General features: G+C 40.6%; 1 protein-coding gene across 1 annotated transcript; it reads right to left on the bottom strand.

Moving 5' to 3' along the window:
* Nucleotides 1-690: 690 nt before the first annotated feature.
* On the bottom strand, nt 691-18,476 carry jph3a (junctophilin 3a). Its single transcript, XM_034102536.2, has 6 exons — nt 17,157-18,476; nt 10,935-11,715; nt 10,040-10,164; nt 8,187-9,421; nt 5,094-7,602; nt 691-777 (listed from the first exon to the last, which is right to left on the bottom strand). Exons 1-5 carry the CDS (start codon nt 17,536-17,538, stop codon nt 7,522-7,524), a joined length of 2,604 nt encoding a protein of 867 aa, XP_033958427.1. The 5' UTR covers nt 17,539-18,476; the 3' UTR covers nt 691-777; nt 5,094-7,521.
* Nucleotides 18,477-26,442: the final 7,966 nt, after the last annotated feature.

The following is a 26,442-nucleotide window of genomic DNA, read 5'->3' as shown; positions in this document are numbered from 1 at the left end:
TATTTAAAACGTTTGCTACGCAATACAAATGTCTTAATCATATCTATATTTCTTATCTCGGGAATTGTTTTCTTTTTCTGCCGGTTTATTTAATGGTTTGGTTTCTGTTCCAGGATGTAGCTACCCGACGTTAGCCTGTCAGCTTCGGCAGCGACGCTAACAGCTAACCGCTAGCTCCAGCTAACTGGACTTCCTCCGAGATTATTATCCGCTATTTCACACATTAATAAACAAAACATTGCTCAGTATTATCGTCCCAATATCAGTATCACACAATAACAAAAGCACAAAAAGGAAAGGCGACAGAAGCGAAGAGGCTTGTGAGCTACCGTCGCTTCGATTGCCGCTTTCTGAAAGGCCACAATAACCGGTCGATACGAAGCTCCGCTGTAAACGGACCCCAAATCAGACTAGGCCTCCCCGGAGCTGCGGGGGGAAATTCACCTCCTCTAGAGGAGCCTCGCACATCTGCAAATAACAACATTTGCAATCTAAAATAAAAAACATACCTTACTGGATCCACTTATCAATGCTTTTCACTGCCGTCTCTAGCCTGAAGTCGACAACCTTCGGTATATTTCGGACTCGGAAGACCGGCGGTGGAGGGGATGCGGTTGAAGCCGGACGCCATCCTCCTGCAGACGGACGGACACCGGAAGCCGCCACGCAGTGAGCTGTCGCCGCCGATCTGCTGCTTCTACAGCCGCTTCATCCTGGAGGTACACTCGGGAGTCCCCAAAACAGCCCTGGGTGGCGATTTCCTGCTTTTTGAGTTAGCTTCAAGGGCATCCACATAAACACAATACGAGCCGAAAAGATTTTAGCAATTGTAATTCTACAATCTGACTGTAGGGGGGAGTGTGTCTCTTCTTCAAGCAACGTAAACACTGTAAACTCACAACTGTCGTCCTCACCGATTTTCAGATACTTGTTCCATAACAATCCCTTAAACAACTTTAACAGTAGTAAGTATAGCCTTAAATACATTGAATGCGTAATATCAGCCCTTATAGTAACATTAAGAGCTATTCTTCTCCTTACAAAATATAGTGTGTGTTTGCTGTGTTAGTCTACACACACCTTGTTGTAAAAGTTTAACTTTAATTATATTAACATGTAATGAAAAAAAATAATATTTTTTTACTAAATTAAACTACCAAACAGTAGGCCTATTAAAAAAATACTTGCACCAGTAACAGCATTCAATTAAACTAAATTCAGCTTACTCGTGAAGGCATCAGGCAGTGTAAAGTGGCATTTTAAATAATGGTATTTCACTCACCAAAATATACCTGAATTACTATTTTAACACTGTTTAAGCGGATGAGTCTAGACCACAGCCAAAGTTGATGTGATTCTACTGCGAAAATTGTCTTTAAAGTATTGTACAGAACTAAGTTACTCAAGTACTGTACTTAAGTACAATTTTGAGATACTTGTACTTTACTAGAGTATTTCCATTTTATGCTACTTTGTATTTCTACTCCACTATAATTCAGAAGTAAGTGGTACTCCACAACACTTATTTACTTTAGTTAATTTACAGATTTTGATGAATGATGTGAAATATAATCAAGTGTTAAATCAGACTTTAGTTCCACCTGGAGTAAATTCACAAGCTACCCTGCAGTATACAAAGTCATTCAAACCAGCTGCACCTTTACCAGCTTTGAGAACACTTTAATGATCAATCATTATAAAACATATCATATATATTATTCTGAAATGGACTAATCTGCAGAATGAGAACTTTTACTTGTGGTACTTAAAGTATATTGTGATGCAAATACTTGGGTACTTTTACTTGAGTAAAAGTGCCTTATATGTTCATATGGCATTTTAAAAGGTCATCAAAGGAGATAGAAAAAAAAGTGTTGCTAATGCAATATAAATGAATTTAAATAGTTACGATTAGTAATGCTGGATTAATCAGAGATTTCATTTGTTTCAGCGCTCAAGTTAAACTCCCTGGCTATAGCTACACATACAGGTTTTAATTTAGTTTATTTTGACTTGATGTATGGTATTGTATGTATATAATTCTTGGTGTCTTTAATATTGTTTCCAAATTCTACTACTTTTACTCAAGTACAAGATCGGAGTACTTCCCCCACCTCTGGTATTGTCCATATAAAACTGCAACTTGATATATCCCATTGCCATAACAATGGAAAAAAGCAGTTTTATTGTATTATTTTAAGTTGATTCAGTCATCTCAGTACAGGAGAGCACTCACAAACCTCGTATTTCTTGTGCCATCGTGCCATTATTTAAATATATTTTATTAAAGGTGGGGTAGGTAAGTTTGAAAAACCGGCTCGAGATCGCTAGAATTTGAAAATACACAACCGGATAAAGTCTGCCACTTCCTTATAGAGCCCCTCCTCCAACACACACGAACATGACCAATGAGGGCACAAGATAAGTTTGTGCCCCGATGGAAGGCTGACAGGCAGGTAGGCCATCCAATCGATTGGTTGTACTTTTTACAGTATTACGGCTTCTACAGATGAATTTTTTTTATGGATTTTTTGTCAAAGCACTTAAGATATTCAATGCTATCGGGATGTTAAGAGCATTCCATGGAATATAACAAAAAGTGTATCTCGAGCCGGTTTCTGAAACTTACCTACCCCACCTTTAAATCAATGAAACTACCCAAAACAAAAGAAAAATGCTTCCATCAGCTACAGCGTTAAACTTTCTTCTGCGTACACATGAATGAATCAATGATAATATCCTTAAATTATAATATAACATAATATTGTTCACAGGCCATAATGTGTTTGTGTTTTTGATTTTCAAACTTTCCGCTGACACTTAACATCATTTTAAATATTAGTTTTATTTTAAGGCTACTTGAGTTTAAAAAAGGTTTTCACACACCTCATATTATTGGAGTTCCAAGAGCTATTGCTCTTATTCAGCCGTTTATTTTAGCCATGAAAGTCTTCACACACTGATGGTTAAATAGGCGCAGAAATCTTGCATTTTAGGTTTCAACTTAATTTGCCAATGAAGGTGGGCCGTTTTACTTTAGTTTGATGTAAATCAATAATTAAGCCTGAAATTGTGAGGGACTGTTACCCTAGTTCTACTCCACTTATTTTGAGAGGTACACTATTTACTTTTTGATTAATTCTTCAGCTTTAATAACCCAATCCTTTGCATTCAGATTAAAAAAACCTATATTGGGAAAATGGTATATCATTGTTTTTTTCAGTTAATTTAATCACCTAGTTCATTATTTAGAATTGCTGCAATATTAAAATTCAGTCAGTGATAATAGTCTATTATTATAATATACACTATATTGTATCACTCACAGAAGGGTGAGTATATTTTGGATAATAGGTAACCTGACCTTCCATACTGTTAAGCCCCAAGGTCCCCGCCGGCGGGTACTTTAGTTTTTTTTTCACTACACTGTCTCAGGGGATCTTAATATTTAATAACCTATTAATGTGTTATACCAGATACCAGATAATCACTCCTAGCTCCCTTATTACTTATCCTAGGTGCACATCCAACACATCGTTTAAGATCGCAAGGAGACACAGAATCTAACGGTGACCACCTCAACACTGAAAGATACAAACTCGCGACGTTATCAACAAAAACGTACATCAAAACAAGTGGCGCTAGGTAGCCCACAACGCTAACATGGTTTACCTTCGTCTTTGTCTGGTCTAAACTGGTCTTCAATGGCATTACAACGATAAAAACGATTGTGTAGTTAATCCATAGGTTAATCCAATGTGACTGCATCCCCTTTGAAATGTTCTGATAATCCATAAGCAATAAAACAGTTTTTCCGTTGCTTGATATGAGAGCAGCGATATTTCTCCCCTCTGCTGCAAGCAGAGACGCTACCTTTTTTTAACATGAGTGTGTGCGGGACGATTTCCCTTGCATTCTATTGGCTCTAACGGTCAGAAAGAGATGTCACATGTCAAAATCGAAGAAGGGGGGCCAGAGATATGGAAAATCCACCCAAATGGCCCCAGAAGAGTTTTATTTTGCTAAATTTGTCTAAAAAGGTCAAATATCACTTATTTTGCATCAATCTTGATACAGGGTACTTATTATATGCTGTAATTTGGATTCCTAAAGCTTTTAGTCTACTACCCATCATCCAAGGGTAGTTTTCCCTATAAGTACAACATATCTTTTGGACGGACACTATAATTTACAGTTTTTTTACCATGTTCAATCTGAATTTTCTTTAAAATAAAAACATCTATATTGATTCTGACTTTTCTACATCCAACTCACAGGTTTATCATTACTTTGAGAAAAAAGATTATTAATTTAACCCTTTTAGAAGGGAAGATATGGTCATTTGTTCTGGGAATGTCATTTTCGAGCCTGAAACCTGAAAAACAGGCTTGGGGCCTAACAGGTTAAGAACATTTAGCTGATCTTATATATTTTTGATATACAACCGTCACATCAGTAATGCTTGTATGTTCATATAAAAAGGCATTGTAAAAGTTTATCGAGGGAGATAGAACATTTTTTTTTGCTAATACAATATAGATTAATTGAAATAGTTACGATTAGTAATGCTTGATTCATCAGAGATTACATATGTTTCAGGGCTCAAGTTAAACTCCCTGGTTATAGCTACACATACAGGTTTTAGTTTATTTTGACTTGATGTATGGTATTGTATGTATATAATTATTGGCGTCTTTAATGTTGTTTCCAAATTCAATAATCATAGCTTTTATTATAATATATATTACAATATATACATTAATGTACGAGTATTAATGTGAACAGATTTATTTCAGTTCAGTGGACTCATCACAACTATAATGCTTACAGCCTTTGGACATATTTCAGTAGCAGATGATACATGTAATAAATAGAGTGTTTGTCTAAGCCCATAGGGTTGACTTTACCATTCAATGTCATCACAGCAAACAATATGTTTCTCTTACTGCAGAAAACTAGCTGTCCAGATAGTTGTTTAATATACCTACCTAGTGGGTACGCACCCATCTTTGTATAACCAGCAGTATAACATACATGTTGAACTATTCCTTTAAAAGGACATACTACAACAATAAAATGTGTGCTTTCCTTACCTGCAGTAACCTTGAATAACAGTGGTATTCATCACTAAATCTTCTGAATGTTGCCTTTAGACATGTAATTTGTTATCATGGATAAAATCCTCTCCCACAGTGCATGTGATGTTTTATATTTATATTTATATATGATGCTATATATACGTGTGACGAAGTTAACCTCGTCACTGTGGACTGACTGCTTCAGGGCCTTGTAACATTTCACATGTGGTTGGGCTTGGGGGTGTCCCCCAAACCCCTTTTGTCTGTTGCTCCTGATTGTGTTCACCTGGTGCCCTGTGTTGTCTCCTCCCCCCTCACCTGTGTCTAATTGCTCCCCCCTCACCTGTGTCTTGTTGGGTTAATTAGTGTGGGTATTTAGGCTCTGTGTTTCCTGTTTTGTTGAGAGGTGTGTGAGATCCTTGTGGCTGGTGACTGTGCTCACGTGAACAGTAGATTGAGGCTGTGTCATATGTTTGTGAGTAATAAATGCCCACACCGGGTTGTATTTTGGACATTCTGCCTCTGCCTCCTTGCTTGGTCTTGCTCAACGGTCAGCTTCACAATACGCTTTCTGAGAAATCTATTGAAAAACAGTTTATATATAAAATAACCACATTGACCAGAATGTCGGTTTCACTTGTTATGATTTTTCCCACCTATATAAAACGGAAGCAATTTATTGAGTAGTTGAGAGAGCAGGAATAAACCACACCAAACTTGTTAATTTCAAACATTTCATTATTTTCTCCACATTAACTTCGAAACAACCTCATAAACCAAAGAGTAAGAAAGAGCATGCTCGGGCATGCAATGATGTCACAACATGATGATGCCACTGGGTGCGAAGTATAAAACATACAGTAGCAGAGAGTTTCTTTTTATATCATTCATAAACTCGGGACGTTTCGGTAATCCACTGAGAGTTTAAAAGCTAGCGTTTATTTTACACTGCTCTCCTTGTCTCGTGTAGCCTTGTGTTGCTGGATTAAAAGAGACGAGAGGGAGAAACTCACAAACCGACACCAGATTGAGCAGGCTGAACAAACATGCTGAAAAAAAATCTCATCCGGCCCAAAGAGTGTCTGGAAATGACACCGTAGAAACCCCATTTTCCCTTTTGAGTGGTCCGAAAAGGCGGACTGGGAGAGACAAAACAGTGCATGCCATTTCAGGGTGAAAGGGAGATTTTGTGTTTGTGTGTGTGTGTGAGTGTGTGTTGGGCAGGAAAGGGGGTTTGGTGGGGGTCACCTTTTTTTAATGTTGAAGTTCTTCGTCTCCTCTTAGCCTGGGTGTTTAATTATCTCGGGTCGGGGTTTTTCTTTTCAAATTAATTTGAGACGGAAATGAATAAATACGAGGCACTCAGCATTCTCTCTGTCTTGCAAACTGCAAAAAAGTAACAAACTTGAATAATAATGACACATACACATATATAGTAGAATTAGTGGTTATAACATAACAGTCTCAAGGCTGTACAAAGGGCCTGAGCCCTCCTCAGTATGTCAGCAGTTTAATGTGTATGTGTTGTGTTTTTCTTTTGCGTGCGAATATGTTTCACTTAACAATAAATTCAGGAAGTTCCTCGAAGTTTAGACTCTTGGGTCTTGGAGTGTGTTGGTCGCTGATGAATCTGGTTCGGTCAGATTCTGTACTTTTGATTGGACGCAAGGTGGCGTTGGCGGCTGACTTTCCAAATCTGCCGCCATACGTGATGGAGTGCATACGAATGAGGACAGAACAGTGATGTTAAAGGGATATAAAATGCACTTTTAAAACCCCACACAGCCTCATGCAATGGTTGTGTGTGCAGTTCGTAGTGGAAAAAGGAAAAGAAGAATGACGGAGCCCTTTAAAATGGATCTACTCTTGCAGCATAGTTCTGTATGTAGCGCATAGTGCGAATAAGGGGTAGAGACTGGTGGATGGGGGCCAAAAGGGGAAAGGGTTTAAAGGCAAAAGGGGTAATTGTCTGTGGGGTTTAGGATGATGTGTGTTTCATGCTTTTGGTTAGCATGTTTCTCATGATAACCTAGGAAACAAGGGTTGCTATATTCTTGTCTAGAGTCATGGAAAAATGGGCAAAACTGCCTGTGCCATCTCCAGTCCATGTAGCAGGAGCTGATGGACATCCGTGCATGTGTGTCCCAATACACCACGCTAGTTTAAAGCTGCACTCTTCCTTTTTTCTAAATAAACTTTCTTACTTTCTTTTTCTATGGTTGCAAGCTCAAAATAAGCATTCGAAAAGTAACGGTGCTTTCAGAGGAACTGAAACGGGCTTCAACAGAGGTGAAAAGACCGGAAGCAACAATAGAAAGGCTCTGCTGTGTCCGTCACTCGGGCTGCGGGCTCCAGTCGAATAGGCAGCATGTCCATCTCAGCAAGTAATAATATAATATACCGTAGTTATCAATAAGTCTTAGTAGATCATACCTGTATAAGCTTAAATAAAGAAGTGAATGAAAAGAATGGCTACTCCAATATTGAGTAAAATGACCATAACCACCAGAATAGAGCTGGAGCCCTAAAAGACAAGAGGGGAGAAAAGAAGAAAGAGTTTAGTTGCATGAATTAAAAAAAACAGAAAATGACACCGTTTTTGCAACCAAAACCGCCGTTTAAATTAAATGGTTAAAAAACCGCCGCACTTCATGGGGGCTTTGGAAAAACAGCTCTAAATTCGACCTATGCCCATGAGCCTCAGCCACCATTGCTATGGACAAGAAGTCTCTCTTGATTCTAACAAACTCAACATGTTTGTGTGAACAAAAAAATATTACGTCAAAGTCGATGAATTCAACAAAATTGATTCTGAAATCAAAATGTTCAAATCATACACATTGTGGCTATAAGCATAACTAATAATGAATAAAGAAATGTCACAATTTATATTGTCTATTCTTAGCAAGAATAGAACAAATGGTGCCTGGATGTTATTAAGTACTGACTGTTGCATTACTCACATTTTTTTTATGAATGCACAAAAATGTAATTGTTCTAAAGGAAAAGTTATATATTTATGAAATACATAATTATTTGCTCCATCAGCATTTGTCGAGTTATTTATTAATAATGATTCAAAGCTAAACTTTGATTGTGATGACTCACTGAGTTTGATTTGAGGGTGAGGTGCTCTCCTTCCTGCTCCAGAGTGATGGGCTGAGACTTGAGGGGTGGGGAGAGGGTGAGGTCCCTGTGCAGCGGCCACTCCTCCAGCTCTGCCCCCACATTCAGGTTGTCCAGCATCTGTACAGAGTCCATGGATCCCTCTCTGACCGGCCGAAGGCCCCGGGAACGCAACCTGTTGTGTTTTGAGGCCGGGGACTCTGCTTCCAGCACCCGAGACTTCTGCGAGTCCGGGCACTGGAGCCTCATGTCAACGGTATAGTCATTGATCCTCTCCTCGTCCTGTTCTGTAAGGCGCGAGTGGGCCGGGCTCCACCTAAGGGTGCTTTCAGCAGTCCAGCCCCCGGTGAGGCCATCTAGCCTTTGGTCGATTACAGCATGCTCGCTAAGCTTGTGGTTGGAAGGGTTGTGCTGCTTTGGATGGTGGTTGGAGTAGACATGCTCTCGAGGGTTGTAACTAGAAGAGACGTGGTCCTTTGCATTGTGATTTGAGGAGATATAATCTTGGGACTTGTGATTGGAAGAAGCATGCTCAGAAGTCTTGTGATTGGAAATGTTATGTTCCAAGGCCTTGTGATTGGATAAAATGTGCACCTGCGGCTTGTAGTTGGAAGAGGCATGCTCGCAGGCCTTGTGATTGGTGGAAGAATGATCCCATGTTTTATGATTGGACGACGAGTACTCCCTCGACTTGTGATTGGAAGAGGCTTGCTTGGAGGGCTTTTGGTTGGAGTGCTCCCACGCTCTGTAGGAGGAGGCATGCTCCCGGGACTTGTGATTGGATTTCTCCCGCGGTTTGTGGTTGGACATTGGGGCTTGCTCATGGCCGTTGATTTGGCCCTCCTGCTCCTCCAGGAGGGAGGGTGTGGTGGAGCGGCTGCTGCCTCCACGATCTGGATACATGTCATCAGTCCAATTGTTAGCCCCGCCCCTTGGCAGATCCATGCCCCGCCCCTCCACCAGCACCTGGATCTCAGCCCTGCCCTGATCGTCCACGGCGCTCTGGCGCATAAAGCAAGCATTTCTGGGGCGATGGGCGTGTTTGCCAGGGCTGTGGGGGGGCGAGGTGGGCACGCTCAGCACGGGGCTGAGATCAGGTGTTATTACAGGCGGCGTGGTGTCCGGCGTACACAGCTCCGGACTGTCTGTTCCCGTGGAGATCACCTCATGATCTTTGTCCTTGGCGTCCTGGTGCTTGGGCCTCTGACATTCGAGCCCTGCGAAAACAGTTGGAGAATAACACCAGTGAAGTGATTTGGCACCAATCCACGCCAAGTCCATCAGTGTGTATGGTGTGAGTGTGTTGTGCTGGTGTTTGTGAGTGTTATTAGCATGCAGGGTAGCAAAAAGAGAGAAAAGCTGCATACAAACTGGATCTGGTGCTGGCAGTCACTGTTGGCTTAGAGGGGATTAACTAAGTGAACACACTTGAAAAAAAACTATTTAGTCACGATTTATGACTAATTGTTACAAACCTGGTCTCTTGGGGGGGGGGGGGGGAAATCTGGCAATACAACTTAAAGGATGGGAGAAAATCCAAAAGAAAAAATAATACTGTATAATTTTGAATACAATGTATCAAAAAATCTAAGATGCACAAACATAATAAAACATAATGTTATTATTATTATTATTATTATTATATATTTTACATAAGAACTAGTGGTAATATAAAATTATATATATATATATAAATAAATAAATAATACATATACATTTGTCTGATAAAATGTTACATGTCATTCTGCACTTCAGACACCTAAATGAAATAGAGCAGCATGTGTGAAGGCGCACATTAGCTTCAAACTGGACACTCTTCTGTGTGGTCCACTCACCGTTCCCATAGATGTGAAAAGAGGGAGAGAGCTCTTTGGCAGCGATCCGGGCCAGTCGACACTCTTCCATGGCCTTCTGCGCCACTCCTTCCGCCGCCTCTGCCTTCCCACGAGCGTGGCTCATCCTGAACACACAGGTAGAAACACTGCCATCAAACAGGCTGCAGCTATAATGCTTATTATCCACTCTGAGTTTCTTTTTTTAGACTTGTTTATGCCAAATATTCCCTCTGCTTTAAATAAGCACCTGACTATTTTTTAAGTCACATCCTCTTAATCTGTTTTTACATATTCTGTTTACATTTGTTTATCATTTTGGTACAGAAACAAATCCATATTTGGTGCCCATCTCCCACATGTGTTGCTGAAAACAGAGGTGGAATCTAAAGTATATTTGATTCATGTTCTGTACAACTTTAAGGTATTTGAATAGTATCAGTTTTCACAATTTATGCAACTTTATTCCTCTATTTTACTACATCTCAGAGGCAAATATTGAACTCCACAACATCAAATTTAAAAGTGTTAGTTTTCAAATTAACATTTGACCTGATTGTATTTTGTTCTGCTCAGAAGGGTTGTAAAATACAAGGTGGTGCTGTAAAAGACATTTGAAAAAATTAACAGCAATATACTCAAGATAATATAAACACCTTGTTGTTAGAAGTTTTATTAAACAAAGTAGTACAAAAAGTAAATGTGGACTTCTGTTTAAGCTTTGATACATGAAAAAGTCAATTGTTTCTACATGAATCTGCTCACATCAAGGTCTGTGGATAATCTTGAGTAACCATGTCATGATTTATGGACATTTCACATACTTTGATCTTGATTACAGTGTTAGCTACTTTCACCTAAGCAAAGCCTCTGAATACTTCTTCCACCACCACGTTACCTTGACATGGCGATCTCTGCTTTCTGCTTCGAGATGTCCGCAGCCTTCTCCGCAGCCTCCACAGCCCGGTCCACCTTCTCTCTGATCTTACTGGCCCTCAGTGGGATCAGGTTCTTGCGTTTTCCGCTCACCAACGTGTTCTGCTTATACTTCCCTTCCTCTTTGGTACCATCCGGGAAGGTGGTGCATCCGTACCCATGCCTCTTGTTTCCCGCCCATTCCCCCTCATAATGCAGGCCGTCTGAGCGCCGGCTCACGCCCCAGCCGGCCCTCTGGTCGCTCCGCCACTCGCCAGCATACATTTCAGTGACAGTGGCGTCCACAGGGGCTCCTTGTTCACTCTCACTGGCGTTAGAGTGGATGTCCGATGCAGCAGAGCTGACGGTGCTCATGCCAGCCTCGCTGCAGAAGGAGCTCTGTTTGCTGAGCTGACTTGCCAGCGAGCTTTTGGACTCTGAGCGTCGCAGCTTTAGTCCACTCAGGATGGACTGACGGAAGCGGCCTTTCCTCTTCCTCTGGCGCTCAGCTTCACTCGGAGCCATCAGAGCAAACCCCCCTCGGCCCACGGGGCTCCCTGCCAGGCCGGCCACCACCCCATCTGTTGGCGTGGTGGCATTGCCGTCCTCCAGCACAGCCGGGGGGCCGTGGCTGTGCTCGGAGCGGAGGGAGTTTATGGATGTTCGCAGAGGGAAAAGGATGACAGCCGCCATGCCGTACGGCACACTCTGCCGCACGCCATAGCCATGACGCATCCCGGCCAGCCACTGGCCTTGGTAGGTTCCTGAAATACAAGCAGACACAGTGACAGTCAGTTTTGATCTACACTTTGGTCCAAACTGACATTTCTCCACAACTATTGGCAAGAAACTCAAATCCATGTTTCCCAGAAGGGTTAGGGTTACCATTGAGTTGAGTGGCTCGTTGACAAGCGTTTGAGCCAATGAACACAGCCCTCAACCCAGGCAACCCCAATCATTAAACCTTGGCAAAACCAGTTGGTAGTGATTTGCATGAATGTTTACTAAACAAGCCATTCGATTCAGGAGCATACGTTGGTCTCTAACGATTGACACCCCATGGAAATCAGAAGGAGTGAAGGTAATGTCAAACCGAAGTTTGAAACAGGGTAACTATTATATATCTGATCTGTAACCCATCAAATATTAGCACAAAACTCTTTAATTTGACAGCTATTTGATGGACTGAAACTTGTATAGATATTCATGGTAGCCAGAGGATTAATCATTCTTACTTCAGTGATTCTCCATTTTTTTTAATTATTACACCACCATGAGGTTGACATTTGTCATTTCCAGCGAGACGTGTCAACATGTATTGCAATGAAATGTGGTTCAGGCATTCGTGTTCCCCTGGGGATAACATCTTGTGCAATTGTCAGTGAAAAACATACATTGGTTCAATATTTACAATATATATATTTACAATTAAATACCTGCAAAACAAACCTTGCTCCTGAATGTCCGTACAAAATGTAATGATAATCCATCCAACTGCTGTAAAGACATTTCACTAAATGCAAAGGTGTCAAACTGAATGAGTAGATCACCAGCAGTCATGTCAGCAGCATTCTTTCTCTGGCTATTGTTTTTACACCCATTCATGGAAATACATTTGGTAGTTGTAGAGATTGTTCAGTCCGAACCAAAGTTGTGGACCGAAAGACAGACCAACTTGCTGCTAGCTTGGCGAAGGAGAACTAAAGTGAGACAGAAATGGGCAACTCCCCTGATGTGGACTTTCCAACGTGTTATCGATGAGTATTTGCTATGCCACGTATATTCCAGTGTAAAGAAAAAGCATTTGGACAAGTTATAATTATTTTGCGTTTATCCTTCATTTGTTTGAAGGTTTATGTTGTTGCTACCGGCACCAGGGATAAAACCTTTGAAATATTTCACTGACAAACTGAGACATGTTAGCACCACATTTAAAGGTGGGGTAGGTAAGTTTGAGAAACCGGCTCGAGATACACCTTTTGTTATATTCCATGGAATGCTCTAAACATCCCGATAGCAATGCATATCTTAAGTGCTTTGACAACAAATCCATCAAAAAATGTTCATCTGTGGAAGCCGTAGTGCTGTAAAAAGCACGACCAATCATCTGAGCCAGCCCGGCTAAAGTAACTGGATGGCCTACCTGCCTGTCAGCCTTCCATCTGTGCACACACTTATCTCGTGCCCTCATTGGTCAAGTGCGCGTTCGTGTGTGTTGGAGGAGGGGCTCTCTCTGTAAGAAAGTGGCAGATTTTTTCCGGCTGTGTATTTTCAAATTCTAGCACACTCGAGCTGGTTTCTCCAAAATTACCTACCCCACCTTTAAGCTTCCAAAACACCCAGAAAAACACCAGATATATAGCATGTCCTACACTGCAGGAAAGCACATACGCACTTTTGAAAAACCTGGAAATGCCAGTGCCAATTTTTACCCAGTGAATCGGAAATCTTTGTCCCTGAGCTTCTTAAGATTTGGCAGATTGCAGAGACTAACCAACATACTACAACAGGGACAAGGGATGCCTGTGTGTGTGATGTGTGAATGGTGGACGAATTCTGCTATTTACACAACACAAGAGTAGAGAGTTGGGATGAAATCTTCCTTGTGAATTTCTTCCAAACTTCTGAAAATGATCAAAATATACAATAAAACCTTTTGATCTACACACATTTCTAAATAATGTCCTTCTCCAGTCTCCTCACAAATAAACATAAACACAATTATAAACATCTCATAAACTGCCAATGACACCCAGACCTCCTGGACGAAGGTACCCAGATAAAGTCAAACAAAGATCAGGTCTGCTGTGGGGAAAGAACACAATTACAGCATCCTCTCCTCAAGTCCCTGAGAGGGTCAGAGGTCAAGAGGATCCACATGTTCATATTACTGGGCAGGACACTCTACTGTCTCCTGTGCAACACGTCAGTTTCATTTACAGGAGCGCCCGACAGCAGCAGCCCCTGCTGACAAAGAGTTGTATGCCATGAAAGGTATTTGAACAGCTGTCTACACTGTCTTTATCCAACCTGTGCTGAGCCTCAGGAAATCGTGCACAGACTGAATCTAGGGCTGTGTCTAACGATTATGTTCTCAATAAATCAATGAAATGCTTAGTTTCTAAGTCCTATATTCAAACATATTCAGTGTACAGAGATATAAAACAGGACTAGCAAAAGATTCCCAGCTTTGAGAAACACTTTATTGGATTTGTTTGAAAAGTTACTCTAACGATTCATTGATTGTCATAGTTGCAGATACATTTTTATTTTAGATTAACTTATTTGTTAATTTACCACTTGTTTCAGCTCAAACTTAAACTATGATTTGAGTGATTTTCATATCAGATACTGTGTGGTTTGTGGCGGGGACTGGAGCTGTTCATGGCACTGAAATAATTAGAGATATAAAAGATTACGATGAACAATAATAATAAACAATAAGTATTGTAAGTATTTAAAAAACATACTGCAGTTGTTGTAATCAAATTTCATAAGCTTTCTGTTACTATGTTTTAACGCCATACACATTTCTTTCCTTTGTGCATTGCATTCTGGGAAAATAGTATCCATCAATAGCACACACAAGAATCCATCCGTTTTTGAGCGAAGTTAATGTTGGCAGTTTGGCTAAAGCCCAGCTGCTTGTGTTATTTATGTTGTTTCACATATAGAAACAATATCAACTAAGAGATTAAGGTACTTATAAAGCAGTATTAAATGTTAATTAATTGATGCCTTCATTTTATTATTATATATTCGTCCAGTTTATACTGAAGTCAGGAATTGGGTCGCATCCCGTATGCTGTGTCCTAACTTGATACTAAATATTAGTTTTGTTTAATTTAAGTAAAGTCCAAACAGTCAGTATGCCAAATAAATACAACGTTTCTTGTTTGTATATGCTAGACTATAATCTCCCACAATGCCATGCAATAAAGGAAATAGAGGAGCCGCTTAGCTGCACATGATGAAGTGAAACTGTGGATATCGGTTAAGCAGCCACAAAAAGACCAGAGAAAACAAAGCATTACTGTTTTCATCACAGTGTTGCAGCTAATACAATTCTCCTTTTAATGACTTGATATACTGCTGGGTTATTATTTTCTATAGTTATATGTTTGACTCTGCAAACTCACTAAAGTTATCAAATGTTTAGTACAAATGGTAATATATCCCTCTGAAATGCAGTTTAGTAGAAGTATAAAATGAAAAGTAGAAACAATATGCTAACATTAGTAGGCCTATGTCAGCTGTATAGATGTAGTATGCTAACACATAGCGAATATCTACTGTTTGTAAGTGAATACTGTGAGTTAGTACTTGTAAACAATCATTTGAGTAATTCACATTTTCTCATTTATCGACATTCCTTTTTAAAGTGTATAAAGTATTTGTGATGCTGTTCAGACCAGGAGCTGTCCGCGGTGCTGAAGCCAGCCCTGGATTGTCTGTGTCTGCATGTGTTCTATTTTATGGTTTCATTATCATTTTTTAATAAGGGCTCGCTGAGTAAAGAGGACTTAAAGTGATTGTGCGTTTGGAAACAGCGACCTGCACATTTATTGGGTTGTGGAAAATGTGTCAGCTGGTGCGTGCTACATTCATCTGTCGGCGGTCTTCCACGTGAGCGGAAGAGGGAAGCAGATATGTCGCGTGACGCAGTCTTCTTTTTTAATACTTTTGTCGCCTCAGCCTCTTTGTTTGATATTTGAATATCTTACTTAAACAGTAGCATTTGCATGTTAGCCTCAATGCACTTGCTTGAATCCTCCACCTCTCGGTAAACAACACCTCCACCTTCAGTGCAGTACACCCACACCCACACCGTGTTTTTATTCCACCTGCATCACTTATTGACCTGGCTTTCATTATCCGGGTCCTTCAGCGAATCTCGGAGGCGGGCCGTGCGGCCTAGTTTTACTAAGTGTACTGACAGTGGCTGAGAGCCAATCAGAGAGCAGAGGAGCCTCGAGCTGGTCTCTAGTGACACGCTGACCTGCTGTCTCCGAGTTACCATGGCGACAGGGTGTGATGCAGAGGGGTGAAGGTGTGTTTTTAAGCATCTGTGCGTCTCTAAACACTAAACACAGCAAATGCTGAGATTTCTAATATTAGAAATCCACATCTTTTTTTAACATCTATAGCCTGTTTCAAAAGAATCAAATGATTATGAAGGCCGGTCCGTCCCACAGACCTCCTCATGTTTTCATGTGGTCATGGCCAGATTATGAGGCTAGAGCCCATGAAGAAGGTCCCAAAACCCTCGTAAGCTAGGGTGCAACACCTAGACTAAAAGAGATGTGCTTGGGTTTTAAGTTTTTATTTTGCATCTTCTATAGTCGTGTGTGTCTTTATAGTCATGTCTTCTTTTCTATCTCTAAGTAGTTGTTTTGATCTATTTTTACCATTACAAGATGACTATTCAAACTCATCTTGCTTTGTTGTTTTTCTGTTGTGTCTCCTTAATTGGAGTCACATCTTATCTACTTGAATTGTGTCTCATTGTAGTTCTTTGGTGTCTTCCAGTAGTTGTTTTGTGTATTTGTAGGTTTTTAAGTGTCTTTTTAGTAATTTTGTGTTCCTTCCTAATAATTAGTTGTCTCTTTGTAGTTGTTTTGTGTGTCTTGGTAGTTCTTGTGTGCATATATTTGTATTCCTTTTGTGTATCTTTTGGCTCGTAAATATCTTTACGTTCTCTTTATAGTCATTTTGCATGTAGTAATTTCTTTCATTCTGGAGATGTAGATGAACTTTCAGGTGCTTTTGATTGAAACATCTGAACTTTATACATGTCATGTAAAACTGAATATGTTGTCTATGCTAATTAAGAGTCTGTCTGACTCCTGTTTCTAGCTTCCTGCCACAGCAGATCCACACTGTCACACTGATGTTAAACTACATACTATAGCACACCATACATTATATGGGTCCGCTGAACCCTGGAGCCTGGGCTCTGTAGGCCTGCTCAGTAATCCATGCATGCATGCATGTGGATGTGACCTACATGTTATTTATGTAGCCTACATTGGAGTTGTGTTACAGTGGAATTTAGCAGCAGGCTAAGTAAGCTAGTCGCTCCACTTCCAGCCTGGAAATCAGTCCAAGAGTACAGGTGTTTTATCCAGAAAAGTCACAGGTGTATATGAACTCTGAACCATTTCTTTTTTACATGTGAGCAGGAAATTAGTTTTAGCAGCCTTACCTCCATCAGAGTATGTTTCCGTGCCGTATCCATCCTGCAACCCGTTGCTCCATGTCCCCTCGTACCGAGCCCCACTCGCCGTGCTCTCCAGCTGCCCGTAGCGACCCTTGAACCCCTGCGTCCACTCCCCTCTGTAATCCCAGCGGCCCTTGCTCTCCACTCCGATGCCATGCCGCTTGCCCTGCGCCCAGGTGCCTTGGTAGTTGTTCCCGCTGGGCCACGTGTACACGCCCAGGACCTCGAAGCCATGGCTCCAGGCGCCCGCATACTCGCCCTGACCCTGGGGCCCCGTGCAGACCCCTCGTCCATGGGCCTTACCCTGCTCCCACCCCCCGCAGTACGACCCCCCGTCATCAAAGTCAAACCTGCCTCCAGTGGACATGCATGAAACAGGTTTAGGCAAATCCTTAGAACGTCAAGAAAAATAAAAAACAAGGGCCTGGTTTACTCAGAAGGAGCAAAGAGGGAGGAGGCCTCGCTTGAATCTGGTAGCATGGAGGGCCTCGGCTCTCCCTCTCCTGTAAGTTTAGGATGTAAAACACCGGCTCGTCGCTTTAAAAGCAGCAGGACGTTGCCCCGAAGAGCATCGCCTTACGATGGAGAAGCAGTCTAAGCCTCAGCGACGGGTCTGGAGTGACGAACGCAGCTGCTGTGCATGCTGCTTCCCATGGGCATGCAGGCTCAGAGTGCTTCTCATCCTCCTCCTCCACTTCCTCCTCCACCTTCCTGCTACACACAGCCTTGCAGCCGGGAAGCTCGCCGCCCCGTCGCCTCAGCCGGTGCAGCGGGGTGCTCCAGACAAGCGAGGCCTAGGCTTTTCCAGCAGTCCCAGAGGCCCACAGAGCGGCGGTGGTGGCAGCAGCAGTGACCGGGCTCAGCTCAATCAGACATTACAGCATCCACACGAGCCCCGCTGCACCAGCTCACAGAGAGGCAGACAGGACAGGGATGCTGCTGCACTGGTACGCCATTCAAAAAAATAATCTGAGAAGTAGGAGCTTTATAGCATGGCCTGGAAACAAGGCTCAGAGACACACATACATAACCACACACAGCCTCAGCCTCGCACACACACAGACATAATGGAGAGTGAATATCTCCTCTTCCTCCCCTCTGCTCTACTGTGATCTCAAGATGAGCCTCCCCTGGAGATGAGGATGTGCAGCAGAACAAAATTAATTATTCCTCTCCCTTTCCCTTTGTCCTCTCCATTTCAGCGATCGCCCATAACCTGGATTGTTGTTGTATCCCAATTCCACCAAGTCATCTGTCCTCCTGTTTTTTCGGCCTCACTCTCTCTCACTCTCTCTCTCTAAAATCTGCTCATTACAGGACTGTTCCACCCCAGCCAATACCCCTCCCCCACACACTGAACACACACTCCTTCTCTCAGCTCTTAAAGAGATAGAGACGGAGGGATGGTGCGAATAGCTGCATGCACGGAGCTCGCTGCTCTTCCCCTTTGGGGATACAGCCTGCTTTTCCTAATGATACAGCCTAATTTCACTCTCTCCTCCTCCGAGACTGAAATCTGGTCAGTCAGCAATCTGTTTCCCTAATAACTGGAGGTTTGTGAGCTCATTGATCCTGTTCCACACTCTCCCAAAGCTAATTGTTGTTGCTCTTTTTCACCATTATCTTATAAGCAAACCAATGGACGTTAGCTGTCACTTAAATAAGCTTTATTCGACTCAGACTGACATTTAAACATATCATTCATCTGCCGGTCATTATAATATATATGGGAGCTTCACAGCAATCTTTACTTTCAGAGTAGTCACATGGTAAACATTTTTCTAATCAATAACTGGGGCATGATGGTATTGGAAATCTATCTGTTATGGAACACATCCACCGCTGGATTGATGGTGACCAGACATTGGTGTCATTGACACTGGCTGTGTCAGTGTTAATCTGGTTAAACTGGTAAAATTGGCTTTTTAAAGTTCACATCTGCGTTATCTTTATTGTGTTGCAATGCAAAAGATTACAAACAATTCCTCAATGGTTGTCACAATCAAACCTTTTTACAACTGGTAATAGAGTCAGGTAATTACAACAAATCAAGCATAATGATCACATTACAAGCAAATTACATTTATTTAAATGTATGTATATACATTAAAAAATGTAATTAAATAATAATAAATATCACATTAATGTCAACATAATAGTCTGTAGATAGATACATATCATATACACTACAGTACTTCAATTATTATTAAAGAAAATACTTATACTTATACTAATATTGATCAATATATCCAAAAATATATTTTTTTGTTTTTAATCTATTATTTATTTATTGAAGTGTTCATATTTAATTTTTAAATGCATTGTCAATAACATGACTTAATATTGAATTATATATCAAAATGTATCACTCAATTTATATTCTGCATTATTCATCTGGATCTGCAATGTAATTAAAACTGTCTGCAAAAAGTAGTCATCTAAAAGTGTACAGCGGATAAAACCAGTACAAGTGCAATTATTTGTTGCAAGTTGTAATTCATTATGGTTCTTGAGTATATATACTTACCTTCCACCACTATGGAGATCATAGTAACTCTTGCACCTCTGTACATGTGAAGGCGTCATCAGTCATGTTGCACCTTGCAGTGAATCAGAGTTTATGTGATAACAGTGAAAGCCGTGAAGCAGATTAATGAGCTGCTGTCTGCACTGCATATGTCACCATCTTTGTTCCTTCTCCTCCTGCTTTTCTTTTACTTGCAGGCTGACAAAATTACAAGTTCACGGTGATGGAAGAATTATTCAGATCTGTAACTTAAATTGGACCTATCATGCTATATTTGAAACATATATTGTAGGGCCATACCTATATAAAACATGTCTGTGAAGTTTTTTTCAAAATACCAAACAGATCATGCATTTTAGCCATGCCTCAATTCGCTCTATTTGCTCTTTTCCAGCCCTGTTTTTGCAAGGGCTGATTCTGCTTTTGTGGCAGACTACAGCGCCACTTACAGGCCTGGCATATGTACTAAAGCACCTCCAGCGCTTTCGAGCGGTCTCTCATTCCCCTGATAGGTGCAACAGAGTCTGGATGCAGACAAGACTGCGGATCCTATAGGGGGCGGATCCTATAGGGGGCGTTTCCGAAAGGGTTATGAACCCCGCCCCCTACGTATTTCTTAAAGGACGCTCTGTTTCTCATTTATTTTAATGCTTTGAATGAATCATAAACAAACTTTAAAAAATAATAATTATAATTAATTTGCATAAAGAATGAAGAGCATACAACCCACAGAGAAGACAAATTCATAAATTGTAGGCATATCATTTTTTACTGTTTGTGCAGTGGTAGTAATTATTATTCAAATCAATCAACTACGTTTTATGGAAGATATTGCTGTATATCATTTAACAACATGAGTAGAGGTTTCTGTACACCTAAAATACTGAAGTTGAGGTTACTGTCCTGATGTGTATCATTCATTTGTTCATGTCTGGTGTTAAGATTAATTAATTAATGTATTTATTATTTTTGAAACATTACAATACACATCAAATACTAAACATGAAATGTACATACCAATACATTGTACAAAGGAAAATATACAATACATACAAAGAGGAAAGTCTTCATTAAACATAAACATTTTATTGGGTGTTCTAATGCAGCAACCACAAAATATGTGCCCAGATTTAATTATCTCTGACCTCATCAACCAAAAGATCAATTTTGATATTTAACATGACATACTCAGAAAGAAAAACACACTGTCTGCCTTATACAACTTTTGTTGGTCATCTTTGAATATCATCCAAGTTTTGTAGATGGACAATTTTGCTATTATTAGTATAAGGTTTACACTAGGCTATATATTTCACTATGGGGTGTGTTAAGACCCAGAATGATATTTGGCTATTTCTGTATACATTTCACTTTGAACGGAGACAAGATAAGGGCAGCAACTTGAGTTGACTGCTAAAGTTTCAAATGTTGCATAAGACTGATCCAGATCCTGAATGTTTTCCAATCTGACCATGGCTGTCCTCTGTCTCCTGCTATCTGTATATTTTGCGCAGTCTATCTCGGCTCACGCTGTTGCGTCGGCGTGTTCTCCTGCGTGTTGGCCATGTGTTGCACTGGAACCAGACACCGCAAAGACTTCAGCCGAGCACGTACGAACTGCGCATGCGTGAGTGGCAATAACTCTCCTTACCAGCAGGCGGCGGTAGTGTGTATTCGTCATTCAAGACAGGCAACAACCGGAAAACAGAGAAGAAGAACAGACTACGTGATATAAACAAACAACACATAGCTGTGCGTTAGCTTCACCTTAGCATGTGTTCTTTGCAGGTGTTTGCTGAGGTTTTATTATGACTGATTTTAGTAAGTAACGAAGTAACGCGTGTCGGGGCAATGTTAGTAACTGTAGTGTGATTACTGAATTATAAAAGTAGCGCGTTACACTACTCCGTTACCGACAAAAGTAATATTATGTTACACCCAACTCTGAACATAAGCATGATTAAAACGAGCTACGCCATTACCCTCAACAACAAACAAATTATTATTATTAACAGACAGAACAGACGTGACTAGGAACTCTCAAGTAAACACGTGTTTAGTTTAAATAAAGCCTCTCATTTTTGGTATAGAGCTTTGAAATAGGGCTTTGTTTGAAACATTAAGGCTTCTACACAATTTCTGAACACACGATGGCAGCAGTTAATGCATAAAAAAAAGAAAAGGCACAGTAAAGCTGAGAGTCATTCACATCCCTAGAATGCGTGGGGGGCGGGGTTCATAACCCTTTAGGAAACGCCCCCTATAGGATCCGCCCCCTTTAGGATCCGCCTCCTTGCTGCGATCTGCATCCAGACCCATCTTGATAGGTGGAGAGTTGCCCATATAGGTGGAGCACCCCTTTTCTGACGTCAGAAAAATTCAAATAATAATCAGCTCCGTTGCAGCCCCGTTTTTAGAGATTTGGGTATGGAGGAAAAGAGAGAGGGTTGTGTTTTCTGACACTTGGTGAGTTCCCTGACACACCAGGGACACATATTCATGTATAAAAGACGTACAAAAGTGCATTTTGCATGATAGGTCCCCTTTAAATGTTCAATGGGTAATGTTTTACATGTATTAATATATTTTTGTATTGCCAATGGGTGAATTAAGGTAACTTTCACCTTCTCGTTTGCCTAACAGTCTGTGAACTGATATCTCAACACAGTCTCATGGCATTTCGTGTTATAGTCACGAAATTAATCTATTGATTCGTGTTCACCAACACGATTTCCCCATTTTTTTCGAGTCACACAGAACGAGTTTAAAAGCAATGTAAATAATAACAAATTAGAAGGAAAAAGAGCTTTAAAAAAATACAGATCTCAGTATTCTGAGGCTCTGAGCCCCATTTATTTTCCTCACGGACAGCAAAAAATCAATAGATTACATTTATTTTGTGACTATAACACGAAATGCCGTGAGACTGGGTTGGATAACTATGTGATGACTCAGGCCTATTTTTCTTGTCAAAATCCAAAAGATGGAACGTACCGAGTGTTCCTGTGCTTTGCCTCTCTTCAGCTAGCCGCAAGCCGCTAGCTAGCTCTTGTCATATTTGTGGTCTGACAAACTAGAAATTAATGTATCAAATTCATTCCCTGTATTGCTAGTTTCCAAGCTACTGTAGCAGTGATGCTTTGTATAACCTTATATTAATACATTTTGGGGTTGGGTTTTAGCTGGCTAATGTTTGCTAGATTGCATACACTGCCAAACTGTAGCTAGCTGTAACTGTACTTAGCTAAATGCTGTTTTGAGTCTGCTGCTTCATCAGGGTTGCCAACTCTCACGCATCTGGCGTGTGACACACGCTTTCACTCTCAATCTCACGCTCTCACGCTGCCCAAACTATTCTCACGCCAAAAACAAGATGAACCGGCGATCGTTTTTGGTTGGTTATTTACAATGTTGAGTTGACAGCTGCTGAAGCTGTCAATCCGCTCCCACTCTTAACAACGTTAACAGACAGCAGAGCGGTTGGAGCCGGTTGGTCAATCCCCGACCCGTATTGTGCATGCTCAGATCTAAGATCCAGTAGAAATGATAAAAAGTAAAAGTCTGCTGTTTATTGTTCTACTTGGCCAAAATAGAGTCAAAGAGTATATGAGAGTGAGAGTGTGTTAATTAATATATTTGGCAGTTTGGAGTAAGTCTGTAGATTTGTTTGTGTCTGTGTGTTTCATGTATATGCCTCTCACGATAATTAATTTTGTTGGATACATTTTCCCAGAAATTATTGCGATAAACAATAATATTGTCGGCACCGTTGTATGACCATTTTAGACCACTGACATAATGATAATATATAATAATAATTCAAGTACATCCTTTCAAACTGCTAGTCACATCCTCATGTAAATGGAAATGTATCGAGTTCATTTTTATTTATCGTACGATAACTCATTTAATTTAACAGGCCTATGCACACAATAAAACAGTGGAAACATGTGTTTGACTTTCATTAGTGAATGAAACTTTGTGCCCTTTAAAGTCTGTCCAATATTGTGTATTTGCATATATTGTATATATATCCTATATATAATAATGTCCTTCTACTGACACGATAGCAGTCATTTAGTGCGCATATGTGTAATTAAACCCATGATATCAAAATCTCACTCCAGCCAGGTACCCAAAGTTGGCAACCCTGACTTCATCCAGTCTCCCTGGCTGATCTTTCCGGTAAATTATCCAATTGCTTGTTTTAACCGCACATCTTATTTAAGGTTTTGAACCAAAAACTCACTCAAAAAATGGTGGACGTTGAGAAAAGGGAACCAGAAGTGGTAAAATGCTAACTCATTTCAGGGATTTGGAACTCATTCCTACCACACAAGCACCTATTGTGATACATTGGGAGAAACCAAGCATTGCGGCACCTGGAATTTTTTGGCATTTCAGTAAGCCTTTCTGATTAGGATTACTTCATTTCTAATTTATCAGCATATTATTTTTTAGGAGCCGATCCACAGAGGTGTCCTCCTCAGCAGTTTCACTTTCAAAACCAGTGTTTCCTTGGTGAACACCAATGGAGCAGAGAGCTAAAGGCTAACGAATGCTCCATCTGTTTCTTGGATAACTGAAGTTCCGGGGACAATGACTAAAATCCTTTATCTTGTAAAAAAGTTAAAAACATATAGTTAAAATCAACCATGAAATAAAACGTTTAAAAGTGTTGCTTAATACTGTATACAGGTCAATTTATGACAGCTTCTGGCAGACAACCACAATGCTGAGGCGTATGCAAAGAGGGACGACACCATTCAAGGGAGACCAAAAAAAACGCACCGTTATTAGTGCGAATGCTGTTTACAGCATTCCACTATAGTGCTTCAAAAAAACTTTATTCTTCCTCTTATTATTATTTCAGCCAATACTTTGGCTCTCCATAACTTCAGCTTATTTTCAGCTACAGAAACCATTCAAATATTAAACTATTCAGCCTGTTCAGGAATCGATGGGAAACCTTCAACTTTTTCAAAATATTTTATACTTTTTGAAATATTCAGCTTTTTAAACTCTTTTTTTAACATTGAAGTCAATGGGAAGAGCCTTCAAATCAGCCAATACTTTAGCTCTCCATAACTTCAGCTTACTTTCAGCTACAGAAACCATTCAAATATTAAACTATTCAGCCTGTTCAGGAATCGATGGGAAACCTTCAACTTTTTCAAAATATTTTATACTTTTTGAAATATTCAGCTTTTTAAACTATTTTTGTAACATTGAAGTCAATGGGAGATGCCTTCAAATCCACTTTCCTACACTTTGCGCCAAATGCATCTCCTTCCACATAATTTCAGCCAGACACTTCATTCCAACTTTCAAATGATCACAATACCTTCAGCTATAAAACTTGTATAAAATATATTTGATATCTTTTCAGCTTTTTGAGATATTGAATTTAGTTTGGAGCTTGGAAGAGAGGCCTTTTCAGATTTTAACATTACAGTGGATGGAGCAGCTCATTAACTCTAGAGTGCTTTGATCTCAAAACAGAGTGCAGCGGTGCCTGAAATTCTCCCCCAAAAATGTTTTAAACTTGCCATAATTCCCAAACCCTACACTCCTCAGACATATTTTTTTATGGAAAACGTAGGAAAACCTCTCCTAGCTTGGAAAATAAGAAAAGATTAAGAAAAGATATTAAATAAAATGCCTCTTGGGGGCATGAAGAGAGAAAAAGTCCAGCTAGCTCCCAATTGATTGCCATGTTAAATTGTTCCGGAACTTTCTTCCCAGCAGGGAGAAGTACACTTTAGACAAACTGCTCCCATCTCCACATTTTACACACAAAACCAAAATAAACAACATATTTCAGTTCATTGGGGTTCCCTGATGCTCACGGTATGGAATTTTTTTTTTATAGGAGCCATAGTTTTTGAACAGGTGGCAAAATTGTCAGATATACTCCTCAATGCATTCTTATGGGACTCGGTGCTGCAGATGGTTGTTGGTGTTGGTGTTGGCAGATTGGAGACACACACACGTGAGTCACATCATCCAATCAGAGCAGACACCATGGAACCCTCTGATCTCTGGGTTTACACACACAGGTGTTTGTAAACATTCAATTACTACTACTTACATTTAATATCTGTATTTAACTCCTTCAGCCTAATTTCAGCTGCAGGAACCATTCCAATATCAAACTATTCAGCCTTTTCAACTCATGATGGGAAACTTTCAACTTTTTCAAAATATGTTATACTTTTTAAAATATTCAGCTTTTTAAAGACTCTCTCTCACATACATGCACACTCTCTCTCTCTCTCTCTCTCTCTCTCTCTCTCTCTCTCAAACACAGACACACACATTATATCTCTCTATCTCTCTCACACACAGACACACACTCTCTCTTTCACACAGACACAGACACACTCTCTCTCTCTCTCTCTCACACACACAGACACACGCACTCTCTCTCACACACATACACACACACACAGACACACACTCTCTCTTTCACACGGACACACTCTCTCTCTCTCACACACAGACACACGCACTCTCTCTCACACACACACACACACACACACACACACACACACACACACACACACACACACACACACACACACACACACACACACACACACACACACACACACACACACACACACACACACACACACACCACACACACACACACACACACACACACACACACACACACACACACACACACACTCTCTCTCTCACACACAGACACACTCTCTCTCACACACAGACACACACTCT

This window comes from Pseudochaenichthys georgianus, chromosome 3 (genome assembly GCF_902827115.2).
Source record: "Pseudochaenichthys georgianus chromosome 3, fPseGeo1.2, whole genome shotgun sequence".
Classification (NCBI taxonomy): domain Eukaryota; kingdom Metazoa; phylum Chordata; class Actinopteri; order Perciformes; family Channichthyidae; genus Pseudochaenichthys; species Pseudochaenichthys georgianus.
Note: the sequence above shows the minus strand (reverse complement) of the source record. Positions and strands in the feature narration are given on the sequence as shown.